Source organism: Ictidomys tridecemlineatus, chromosome 5 (assembly GCF_052094955.1).
Source record: "Ictidomys tridecemlineatus isolate mIctTri1 chromosome 5, mIctTri1.hap1, whole genome shotgun sequence".
In the NCBI taxonomy this organism is placed as follows: Eukaryota; Metazoa; Chordata; class Mammalia; order Rodentia; family Sciuridae; genus Ictidomys; species Ictidomys tridecemlineatus.
The window spans coordinates 14,482,432-14,496,077 of NC_135481.1; the positions used below are offsets into that span (position 1 = coordinate 14,482,432).

The window sequence follows — 13,646 nt, forward strand, 5'->3', positions numbered from 1 at the left end:
TTCTGGTAAGAGCTCAGATGTCATGAGATAGAGAACTGATCACAAAGAGGAACAGAAACAGAAGTGTCCCTCTTCCCCACCCCTTCCAAAGCCAGGCCTGGGGCCAGCTTGACAAGATCAGAGGTAAGATGAGGCCCAGCTGCAGTGCTCCCAGGCCACCCAACCTCAGGAGGCTCCTCTCCAGACTCCCATAGATGTGAAGGGGCCATGATGAAGAGGACTAGGTGAACAGTCCAGAGCCTCGGTTTTAGCTCAGCTGTCACAGGCACACTGATCCCGAGTAGCCTCCACACACCCGAGCTCCTGCTCCTCCCAGAGCAGGAGACGGCCACTCAGTGTCTGAGGACCACTCTGAGGATCAAAGAGAATGAAAAGATTCTAAAAAATATAATGTAGGAAGACTCTTTAGAATCTTATTAACTCAAACTCTATCTTGGAAATTGTAATGTTTTAAAGATTTTTTTGTTTTTTTGAGATGGTTTTTATTATGTTGCCCAGACTGGCCTCAAAATCTTCATCCTCCTACCTCAGCCTCCTGAGTAGCTGGGATAAGGGTGCATGCTGCTGCACCTGGCTTAAACACATTTTGTTTCTGATAGCAAAGACTAAAAATGTGTACCTCCCTCATCTGTTGCTTCATGAACTTACGGAGGGTGGGCCTCAGTCTTATCCTTCATCCCTGCAGCCATTACAGTGCCTGGTAACCTTTCACAGAGAACTTGTGTCTCTCCTTGTGTGTGTATCCTCACCTATTAAAAAGCACTCACATCTTCCTGTATATAGCTTTTTTAAAAAGTCCATTAGGGAAGTCAACAGAACAGGGGCTACAGAGGGGTTTAGTGTTGGGTCATCCAAAACCTAATGTAAATGGAAGTTGAAGAAATGGGGGCACACACCAAGGAGATTTTAATTCTGCAAAAATTTTCTGCCTCTGTCCCTGGGCTCTTCTAATCATTAGTAAAGCAAGCCCAATTTCAGGAGATCTCATGGAGTTCACAGATGAAAAGGGCGGATTTCCTCTTCTGGCAAACGTGGGAGAATGCTGGGGCTGAGACCTGTGTCTCTGATTGAGCCTCCTGCGCATGATACCAAAAGGGCGTCAGGAGATGGATCATGGTTATTGCCTGGGAATGACGGTTCAGAATGTGGAAAGTGAATTAGACGTATCTGGGCTCAAGACCTTCTTTGCTTGCCAAAAAACTGATGATCTCTGGCAAATCAACTTCTTTAAGCTTGTTTTTTTTTTTCTCATCTGCAAAGTGCACACAATATTTCCTCTCATAAAAATCAGAAAGAATATATGTAAAGTAAAATTTTTTTGCAAGAGCCCAATCCATGGTGGACATTCAAACCCTTCAGCTGCTAGTATTACCATTGCTTTGTGTTTGATTTTGGAAAGCCAAGGATACTCAAAGCTGCCAGAGAAAAGGACACTCTAGGCCATCAGTCGTGGAGTCACTTACTGACACTGACTATTGATTTGGGCACGGAGGATCTTCTCATCTTTGCTGTTGGTAGGAAAGCATGAATAATGAGTTACCATGGGTGAAAAAAAAAAAGGCAAAACCAACAAAAATCCAGAACCATAATTTGTTGATTGCAGACACTAGGAACTCTGAATATTTATTCAAGCTCACAAGAAGTTATCCAGGCAATACCTTCTGGTGGTTGTCCCCTGATGGACATAATGCCTGTTGCCTGCAGAGTGAAGATAAGACACTTTCCTCCAGATTACTCTGCCATGTGATTGATGGGATTTGGGAATTTGTTTGAGGTCTCCCACTGTATTCAATTGAATTCCAGAGATTTAATTTCACCAGATGTTAAAAAGGAAATAACAGAATACCAGGCACTAAATGAAAATCCTGCATTCCTGCCAGGTGTCTGCTTATAAACAAGACCTCACCTTCATTCCACTCCCCGGATTGACTTCCTTTTCTAGTCCCCAAAGAGGTGAATACTTGGTTTTCTGAACTGAACCGGAGCAGCCATTCTTATCTCAGTGATTTCACAAGGTGTTAAGAATAAAGCAAAGTCGTAGGCACGCCCGGCTCCTCCTGACAAGAAGCTGCGGTGCAGGGCGCCTCCAGTCGCCCCCGTGTCCTATCTGAATCGTGTGCAGAACATTGTGTTCTGCTTCTCATTCTTCGTAGGACTTTTTTCTCCCTCTTTGGTTGTTCCCTCTGCTTCTGTTTCTCAGTGGCTTGTTTTGCAGTTCTGTCGTTTTGCAGAATCTTTCTTACTCCTGGAAAAGGATTAGGGAAATTACACTGCTATTTAACATTCAGGAAAGGCAGGATACACATGCAAGTTATCAATCATTTTTACCAGATGGTAAATGGATCTCTTTTTACCAGAAATTGAGCAGCAAACAAATTCATCACCAATACAACATTTAAATTCACATCCATTTTCAATGTGACATCCTTAATGAGCTGATATGATGAAAATCAATATTTTATCCCTATATTGTTGACTATTTTAACAGTTATAATAATACAGGCTTAGGACTAAAAAAATTGTCATTAAACAAAGTATCACAACTTGCAGTTTTCATACTCCATCTCTACTTTTTTTCTCCCCCAGCACTCGAGATTTCTATATTCATAACAGGCTAATGAAAATGGCATGAAGGGAAGAAAAATAAAAATCTAGCAGCTTATACTGGTGTACTTTTTAACATCACTATTTACATTTAGTGGTTGCCTTTTGTAGTTGAGGGCAAAAAAATCAAGATTGATGAGTTCTCTATTTATTAGACTGCATTATGAGGCCTATGGGGTAAAAGATGTGTTGATTTTCCAGTTGCAGAGCCAGGGCGTCCAGTCTCCTGTGCTCCAAATGTAGATTTTTTACTCAATTAATGTTCTGAATAGCTCTGCATTTTGGCTTTTGTTAGTTATCATCAAATTTAACAGCAGTCCTGGCTAGTCCAGTGTCTGTGTACTTAGGGTGAAGAGAGATTGTTATGGGCTGAACTGTCCCCCCCACCACACCCCCAGCTCCCAGCAAATTCAGAGTTTGGAGTCCTAGCTACCCAGAGTGTGACTGTTGGTGAACACAGGGCCTTGAAAGAGGCAATTGAAGCAAAATGAGGTCATATGAATAGTCTCTAATCCAATATGACTAGAGTCATAAGAAGAGACTAGGGACAACGTGAAGACAGGGAAAAGTGGCCTAAGAGGAAACCAATCCTGCCAACATCCTGATGTTAGACTTCCAGTCTCCAAAATTGTGAGAAAGTAAATTTCTGTTGCTTAAGCTACCCTCGTCTGTGGGTATTTTATTACAGCAGACCTGGTGAATGAACACAGTAGACCAGACTGGAGGAAAATGCAGAATTTACATCATATTGTCATCAATAACACTATTATTATTTTTTAATTACTTGCTCAATTGTTGCAAGTAACAGACACCTAATTCAGTGGACTTAAGCACACACAGGGAATTCATCCTAAGGATACAGTGGTACCTCATGGCACCTGAGTGGCATTCAATAGGCCTCAGAAATGCACTGGAACCAGGATCTGAAGCATTGTTGAGATCCTGGTTTTCATTGTTCCTTTTCACTATCTGCTTCAGTTCTTTTTTTTTTTTTTTTTAATCCATCCCAATCTTGGATTCATGGGGAAGAGACTGGCACAGCAGTTGTCAGAGCTCTGTGGATTAGGAAGCAAGAAAAGAGCACTTGTCAGTCTACAGACTCAGTCTCCTGCAGTCTGGAGGGTTTGGCCCCCTGCCCCGGGCAATGGGGAAACATACTGGTTCCGTGTACTACAGCAGTATGACCAATGTAGTAACACTTCTGCTACAAACTGCAAAATCAAAGCAAGAGTAGCCATGACCCACCCAGTCCAAGATTGTTTGCCACCTATGACTATTTCCCAACTAAAGATAGCAGAGAAGAAACAGCAGGAAAGAATGCTGAGGAGCAGCCTGTCAAAATCTGTACTCCATCAGCTGAAAAAAGCTGATGGGTGATTGATGGGAATTCATGACAAAAATGGTACAGATGTTAAAAAAAAATTAAAAAAGGTACAATGAGACATAACATGAAGTCATAGACTGGTGTCATATGTATTTGAGAACCTAAATCACTATTCTCTGAGAGAAAACATTAAATAATGCTCATCATTCTGAAGAGGAAAGTATAGAAAATACAGGAAGTACAAAACTCTCAAGAATCTATATGTTACCAGTCTGAATGAGCAACTGACTGCACAGCCTAGAATTTTATTTTTCTGAGTCTTATGTGCTTTGGTACCCCCGTCCCCCAACTAGCACTCCTTAATGCCCAGGTGCTACACTTTTTGTTCTTCCCCACTTTGTCAGACTTAGTAGTCCTTACATGAACCACACTTGTTGCCTTGTCATCAGGATGGGGGGGTCCTGAGGAGGTCCCCCAAAGGGAGGTGGACTTCAACTCAGGCCTTAAGGGTACTCCATGTCGTTGCAGAAAGGAATTTGAGGATGGGTCAAACTGAGGCACAGGTTGATTTTACTCAGAGAAAGGAAGTAGCACATACTCCGAGGGACAGGGCAGCGTGCAGGGTTTGGAGAGAAGCACGCTAGCTCCATCTTAGCTAGGCATGTTTATACATGGAAGACCAGTGGTACAGGGGCATGCTCTAAGAGGGTGTTTTTAGTTCTCCTTTGTGTTGGTAAGAGGACATGTTGACCATTACTGGGATGGAGGAGTTATCTTATTTTTTCTGTCTTTGACTTGTTCTGCTTTCTGAACACAATATTTACATCAGCGTACCTGTAGATAAGTCTAATAATTCACTTAATAGTTCTGTTTGTGATCAAGGTTAAGTGAAAATGACTTTTAAACCTGAATTTTTAATCCACTGAAGAGGACTTTAAATTATGGTCCCCCTTGTATTCCTGCATGTCTCCTTTCTACCTATCCTTATCTTCTACCCTATCTCAGCCTGACTAGACACCATAGGTTGAAAAGGAATAGTCAGAAATGAGCTTGCTGGGCTCAAAGAGTTTTAGGATAATCCAAGAAGAAAGAGACATGTCCAGGTATATTCCTTTTAAGATACAAACTTTATTTTACAATTTTATAAAGCAGCTTTACATTAAGCACAAACAATCCATTTACTTTGTAGAGAAACAAAATACCTTTCCATCTGCAAAAAATCAAGTTTTGCTGTATATAAAACTAACATGTGCACATTGTGCTTAAACTGCAAAGTCTGTACAGCTTTACAAAGGACTACCCTTCAGAAGGGCATCCAGTAAACACTTTATTGCATATTTAACACATGGTATATAACCCACATGTACAATGGAGAATAAACAAGAAAACAATTACAAGGAGAATGAAAATAGCAGCTTTCAGTGAAAGTTTGCATACCAACAAAGGAAAAGGACCGCCACATCTGGAGACTTGTGCTTGGGTGTCATTTTTGCATTTGCTCATGTTCACTGGATGGTTCTTGGGTGAAGTGTTTATATACAATAACTCCTAATGGGTCAAACTTGACTTCCATCCAGAAACTTTTGGCTTGTTTTATAACTGAAGTGGCACTAGGTTTCACATCAATGCTAACTTAAGGTAAGTGGAAAACAGAAAACAAAAGTAAACCTATAATCTTAAAGAGAAATGTAAAGAAACAAATTAAAACTTTAAAATACCCTCCCTATTCTCTCTAAACTAAGAAAACATTTTACATGATTGAAAACCCCCAAATGCCATAGTTGTTTGTAGAGAAAATGCAGTGGAGGATCCCAGGCAGCATCCGTCCAGGTATATGCCCCAGCTCCCCTGCATCACAATCGCCTGGATGCTTGTGAAACATGCAGATTATCATGCTACAGGCAGAGTTAGAGTATCTGGGATCTACATTTCAATAAGCTCCCAGGTGATCCTGAGGCATCCTGAAGTCTGATAAGCATTTATGGGTCTGTACAGACAATGCTGCTGCTATGGGTTCAACTCATCCTCTTAGATAATTCTGGGCTCACAGGACAAATCAAGTTGCTGTTGTGATGTGGTAGGCAGGCAGTGTAAAACCAACAGCAGTGAAATAGCAATGCCATTTCTAGATCAAAAAATCTTTCCTTCTTCAGTGGAAAAGAACGGCCATATTGTTAAGGCACTGATATTTGTCACAGAAGCAGTACCATACTGTTTTCACTGATTCCCCTAATCTGAAGACCAATGTGCAAACACAAAGCAGAAGTCTGGACCATTCTAAATAATAACAACTATGATGAAGTATAAGTTTCTCAGATGGAATAAAGTTTGTTTTGAGTATTGGCATTGAAAACAACAACAACAACAAAAAGAGGGGAGTCTTCATTTTTACTGCCAAGACAATACAACATATTTTATATGTTTAAACATTGCTGAGCCATCTAATGCATAAGAACTACAAAGGGGAAAAGCCTAATAACCCACATCAGTTGCTATGGGCAAAATTAAAAGTTGTGGTCATAAAAATTGGGAGTTTAAGCTTATTTTTCTATGGCCAGTTTGATATTGTCTTCAGTGTAGAGCTCAACCTTCTTGACTCTTGCTCCCTTAGGTGATGTTATGATATATATATCTCACATATGCTTCCCAGCTTCTAAGCAGTGGTTGGTAGGGTGAATTAATTAAGATATAGTGTGTAGGCAGGTAATCTATCTGGCTCTTAAATGTGTACCTGGTAGAGGTCACAGATAAACTGCGTTGTGTTTGTCAGTCTCTTGAAAGTGTCGGGTCTCATATTTCCAAACTGTAGATTATATAGTATTGATTTGGTGTATTATCATACCCTAAAACAAAAACCAGAGCAAAATCAACCCCTTTGTTTTAACCTAATATCTGAAGCCCTATAGCAGACATTGCCCATGGTCCAAGGACTATGGAACCTATTTATGAGGTTTGGTATGATACATAACCTAAATAAAGCTCTGATTATATGGGCAGCAAACACAGTAGCATTTCTTTTAACAGCTGGAAAAATTTAAAATTAAATTTCAAAGGAAAAAACAATGACAGAATCAATGACTTGGAAAATGATAATAAAAAATGATCTAGGCAGGAGAAAACTTTATTATAATTCATGTATATTTAACCTAGTACTTTCCTTAAAGAGGATGGGAAATCCTAACAGGAAGTGATGGTAGACTTAAATTTACTAGTCCCTTTCCAAATTTAGATTTGTAATAAATATTCCACATAATGTCTCCCCAAATATTCCCCACCCCATGAACAAAACTCCCAAAGTGCAGGCTGAAATGAAATACATGATTCCAGACAGTGACAAAAAAGAAACTATTAAGTTGGGGGCTGAGGGAGGGATAGATTGATTATCAAACTTTTACTGATTGTAGATCAAGTTTCACAAAACAGATAACATTTTTGTAATTTCTTGTGCAGTCAACAAGTTTCATTTTAGTTGTGCTTACATTATATAACTGTGAAGCCTGAACACTGGTTGTGTATTTAATTTACATATTTCAAGAAAACCATAATTCAAAATATTCTCCATATATAACAAATTGAACAAATGTGACATTTACCCCCAAGAAATGAATCTATAGAAAAAAAAACAGCTTTTTAAAAAGTTGAACACAGTCCACTATCCAGGCTACAAGGACATTTTTTACTGTATTACAGCACATAATTTTTTGAAAAGTCTGCTTTCAATATAAATATAAATAATCATGTTTTAAAAGAGCTCCATACCAGTCTCTAGGTAAGTGCTAGACAGCTGGCCGGTAATAGCTACTTACCATGATTTTTCCCATGCTGAGCAGGACTGGACTATCTGTGTGGCTCCATGAGGTGTTGAGCAAGGCTAAGACAAACATCTTTGTTTGGCTGACTAAACTCTGCTCTAAATACCTCCTACATTTCTAAACACTCAACCCAAGGAATGCAATTATTTCAGAAGACGGATTTTAAGGATCACTTATCACTTTGCTTTAATCCACAAAAACCTAGTATACACAACCTTTAAAAGTGTGCCTGTGCTCTGCTGAGACAGAGCCGTAGTTTCTGGGTTCAGAAGAGGCTGAAATGTGATTTTGGTTGAGCTCTAGTTGTGCTTTGCCCTGCTGCCTTTAAGGTAGCTTTTCCACCTCTTCACAAATTCTTTGAAGATCGGGGACTCATCAATGGTACTGAGTAACTGCAGCTGATTGATGTGGGTGGTATGATAGTCCCAGCGGGCAAGGTTGGGAGCGATGCCGAGCATGAAGTGACGGAGGTCATAGATGGTTCCTGAGCCAGTATCATACAAGGGCAGCATGGCTTTAAGGGATTCCATGCCACGGTCATACAAGGACCTTGCTTCTTTCCCAAGTTTTTCCCCTGCAGTTTCTTTTAAGTCATATAGCCCAATTAAAGAATACATAAAGCCATTTAAAACAAAAGAGCTAGGTGTGGTTGGATATTCTTCATACCAGTCATGTTTATTCATGAACACAGCTTTAACTCCATGCTGCTCTGACAGAAACTTGTAAGGGGCTGTTGCCCTTAAAGCTGAATTGAGGAATATGTGGTCTTTTGTTAACAGATAGGCCCTGACTAATGTAGAAATGGCTTGCCCTTGGGCCATGGCAGAGTACCACCCTGGTTCTAAAGACTTAAACCCTTCCCCTAGCTTACGGGTTACCATAATTGGCCAGCCACCTTTCTCATCCTGATTCCTGACCAGCCAATCGCTAGCAGCAAAGAATGCAGCCATGTGGGCTGTGGTAGAGATGGTAATGTTGTCAAGGAATCCCTTCCCTTTTGCAATCAACCTAACTACCTTTTTAGGCATAATTTTGGTTGGCTTGACAGCTTTTGTGTTGGAAAGACCCACTCCTTTCCTGAGGTCAGTGACCAGGTCTCTGGTAACTGTGCTCCATGAAGTTCTGGGCCCAATGCCATAGTATATGTCTCTTTCTTTAAAAGCAATCAGTTGGGTATTTGAGACATAATGTACAGTGAAGAGCTGATTCTTTTCTGTAGTCTCTAGAACCACGGATATACTCCCATTTGTTAAGAACTTGAGGTCAAATGAAATAATAAAATCTTTTGTGTTTCCCAGTTGCAAGGACACACCTTCACTGGTCTCTGTAGAGGGAAAAATATCAACAAAGACTGTTAGTATAAAAGCGCTTTTGTATTTGAAATGTAATTGCAATTTATCTTTTATAACCACTGACCATACAAAATTAAGACCTGGGCATTTTGGGTATCATATCATTATTTATGTACTTTTTTAATTAAATCAACCATAAACAAATGACAGAATGGGTGAGTTCCTGGTAGCTTCTGAGAACTGGACCAAAGCTCAGAACTTTGGCCATGTCTGGTTTAAAGGATTCAGAGCAAGTGACAAGCGTATTTTCAAATTGTCTTTTCCAGATCCAATGCCAGGTATCAGTAATCAATGACTATTCTAGTATATCCATTCTGCAAAGAAGAAAAAATAGCCAAAAGCTAGCTCAGCACACATTTTAAAAGAGAGGTTAGAAGTTCTAGAAAGAATAGCATATACAAGTTTTCAATTTCTAATCTATTTAATATTTAATATGTGCTTACTATGTTCTAAGCATTTTATATATATTAAGTCATTTATTTCTCTTAATTACAAGAGGTGCTAGAGTACGGCTCCAACTTTATGGTTGAAGAACTCAGACACACAAGAGTTACATAGCGTACCCAAGGTACAAAATGTTGTTATATAATCTGGCATCACAATATATGTCCTTAATGATGAAAAGGGTAAGTTTGTTTTTGATGTTCTCTGGAGTTAAGAATAGAACTACTGAAAGTTGAGCAATGGGCTCATGTATTAGAGAAAATGTCATGTGTGTGTGTGAGGGCAGCATGAATTTCTCCTCTACCACTAGCTTTGAGAAAGCAAAAATATACCTCTTTCAGCCTTGATTTCTCCATTGTTCAAAAGTTATTACTTTACTTTGCAGAGTAACTGAGAGAATTTAAAAAGAGACAATGGCTTATAATAAAGTAAAAGTAATAGTGATTACTATCATTAATTATCACGATAATAAAATAGTAAAAGTTGTTTTATCTGATAAATTATTAAACAAAAATTTCTCTTATAAAGTTATAGTAAAATGATGGTGAGTTCTCAGAAAAATGACTTTCTGAATACTGCTCTATTCATATATATTCTGCAGCTGTATCTCCCAAGAAATGAAACTGAGCATATTAAAACAAACAAACAAAAACACCCAGTAGGGCTGGGGTTGTAGCTCAGTGGTAGAGCGCTTGCCTAGCATGTGTGAGGCAATGGGTTCAATTCTCAGCACCATATAAAATAAATAAATAAAATAAAGGTATTGTGTCCAACTGCAACTAAAAAATATTTTTAAAAAACTCAGCAGCAGTAAAAACAATGAAAAATACAGGTAGTACAAATTTTAAAACATTAAGGAAAAAATGATCTTTATACAGCTTAAATTTCCACATGTATTACCTCATTTGATCCTTAAAATTATCTTCTGAGGCTGTTAAAGCTGGAATTATTTCCATTTTAGATTTAAAGATATGCAGGTTTTGTAAGGTTAAATAAGGGTTCGCTCAAGGCCAAAAGCTAATTAGTGGTTAGAGCAGGGACTAGAATCCAGGTTTCTTGGACCAAAGTTCAAAAACTATAAGACAAATGCTGTTGGAAATGGCATCCTCAGGAGAATATCAATGGAAGGGTTATTTCTCTTAGACACAATTATAAAATCACATCTCTGCTTTGGAAAGTCTTTGAGGAAATCATTAGCATGTCACTGGAAGTAAAGATTAGAAATATAAACTTATGACAGCGTATATGGTGTGGACAGCTTGGAGAGCGCCAGCATGTTGAGTTTATCATTTAATTTGCAACACTGGATTCTATCCGTATGGACACAGGTGGCCAAGGTTCTTAATCATTTCATTTTAATGGAAAAATTATGGAAGCTGTATCAAGAATGAGGACATTGTCCAAGGGGAGGAAGGAGGGGAGGGAGGGAGTGGGTAGGTGCTAGGGAGTGATACTGGCCAAATTATATTATTGAATTGTGTGCACATAAAAATAGGTAACAACAAATCCCACCACTATGCACGAGTACAATGCACCAATTAAAAATATGGAAAAAAGGCATACAAAATAAAACATCATGATAGACTTATGTATCAAATAAGGCTTTGAATGGCATTTTAGAAATTGATTTTACAAGTAACCTTTAATGAAGTAAAAATCTATTTTATCTGGCAAAATATCAACATGTACTTTCTTCCCTAACTAGCATTTTCCTGCTTCCAGAGTGAAACAGAATCTGAAGCTCAGCACAATATCCCTGAAACACGGCTAGGTTCTGAACTGACTTATGAATCACTCAGGATTAAATTATATTCTGCAGAGCAGACTATCCTGAGTGCTCCTTATTTTTTCATTCTTAGGGTAATGTCTCATTCATCAGACAATATTTTTAACTCTGACATCTATTCTAGCCAAACTGGATAACAAACTGAATGACCCATCTTTGGAAGTATAAATGAGAGGAAACTGAAGAATCCATTTCCTCCCAGATTTCTGTTCTCTCAATTTATATATAAAAATGTAATGAAATGACATGGTTAAATAAATCACCTTATTATGTCTTCATATACCAGAGCAGTCCAAAGAATTCAGGAATGAATGATGTCATGGTATGACCTTTGAAAAAATTCATTATTAATTTTCCTAAAATATTACCACCAGCAGAGGGAGTTACTGAGTCATACATAGGAGAAGTGATGGAGAATATCCACAAATTAAAGCAACCAACAACTCTACATTCTTCACAGTAATTCTATTAAACAAGTCTTTTAATTTTTATTTTATAGCGCTACCTAGGAGGTTAAATAACCTGCCAACATCATCAGGAGGATTTGAATGGTAGCAAGTGGGATGGTAAGGTTCGAAAAGCTCCTGGAAATATACTATCTGAAGACTCCTGCTTCAAATCTACTAAAAGAAAGTTCTGATTTTTCTATTGTTTGAAACCTATGACCTATGACCCTAGTTTTTCTGAGCAGTCATTCCTATGAGTTACTGTAGCTTTATCTGGTATATGGGGTACATGTACATACTTAAGAAAACAAAGGAAGGAGGGGAGGGAGGGAGTGGGTAGGTGCTAGGGAGGTAGATGCTAATATTGTCAATGATTTTTTTTGGGGGGGGGTTGACACTAAAAGCACAAACAGCAGCAAAAATAAACATGTGGGACTATGTCAAACTACATTTTCCTACAGAATAGGGATCAATCAACAAAATGAAAAGGTGGCCTACAGAATAGGAAAAAATATTTGTAAAACATATATCTGATAAGGGGTTAATATGCTAAAGTATATAAGAAACTTTTGTAACTCAATAGAAAAAATTAAATAATTAAAAAACAGGCAAGGGATCTGAATAAATATCTTTCTAAAGAAGATATACTGATGGCCAAAAGATACACAAAAAGGTGATCAACATCCTTAATCATCAGGGAAATGTAAATCAAAACCACAATGAAATATCATTTCATACTTGTTGGAAAGGCTATCATCAAAAAGACAAAATTAACAAAGTATTGGTGAAGATATGGAGAAAAGGGAACTCTTGCACATTCTGAATGGGAATATAAATTGGCAGTCATCAAGGTTCCTCAAAAAATTAAAAATAGAACTACTATGCGAGACAGCAATTCCACTTCTGGGTACATACTCAAAGGAAATTAAATCCATATCTCAGAGATATCTGAATTCCTATGTTCACTTCAGGATTATTCATAACAGCCAAGAAATGGAAAAAACCTAAGTGTGCAGTGATGGATGAGTGGATAATGTTTATGTCTGGTAGAATATCATTCAGTCATAAAAAGAAAGAAATTTTGCCATTTGAAATAACATAGATGAACTTTGAGGGAATAATGCTAGTGAAGTAAGTCAGAGAAAGACATATACTATATCTGGATCTAAGAAAGTTGAACTCAGATGGTACAATGGTGGTTATTGTGGACTGGGAGGTGGAGGAAGTGGAGATATACTGGTCAAAGGATATCAGCTTTCAGTTATAAAATGGATAAGTTCTTGGCATCTAATGTACAGTATGATGACTATAGATAATGATACCATATCAAATACTTAAAATGTGTTGGGAGAGATCTTTGATGTTCTCACTACCACATGTGCACAAAAAAGGTAACTATGTGAGGTGATGGGTGTGTTAACTCACTTGACTGTGGCAATAAATTCACAAGATAATTTATAAATGTATTATAAATTTATAAAGATATTTATAAATGTATATCAAAGCATCATACTGTATGCCTTAATTATAATCAATTTTATTTTTCAATTATGCCTCATAAAGCTGAAAAAAATCAATGTTTTCATACAGAATGCAAACTTAATATTCATTCATTTAATTAATAGGCTTACTATGTGGATTGAGAATCGGGCCTTACTTAGAACCTTGAAGAACACGGAGATGAGGATCAAGGCAGAAGAGAAGCTCACAAGTAGCCTAAAAAAGAATGACTATAGAGATAGGAGGGGAAAGTGGGTTCCCAGAAATGAAACAGAGTGTTTTGGGTAAGGAAAAACTAATTTAATAGAATAGAACAGGCACAAAGCTTAAATTTGTTCAATTTTAAAGTTAGGAAGAAAAAACATTATTCATCAAATA

At 38.0% G+C, this 13,646-nt stretch overlaps 1 protein-coding gene across 5 annotated transcripts in view; it reads right to left on the bottom strand.

The window, feature by feature from the left end:
• Positions 1-5,036: 5,036 nt before the first annotated feature.
• The window catches only part of Glce (glucuronic acid epimerase), a 107,008-nt gene continuing 98,398 nt past the window's right edge, over positions 5,037-13,646 (bottom strand). For 4 of the 5 annotated variants that reach the window (XM_078049392.1, XM_078049390.1, XM_078049391.1 and 1 more), the window contains one exon: positions 5,037-9,064. In XM_078049392.1, the coding sequence (XP_077905518.1) occupies positions 8,040-9,064 (1,025 nt within the window). In that variant the 3' untranslated portion in view covers positions 5,037-8,039. Of the gene's footprint in view, positions 9,065-9,868; positions 11,652-13,646 lie in introns of all 5 variants that reach the window. The other variant, XR_013438718.1, reaches the window with a different exon arrangement.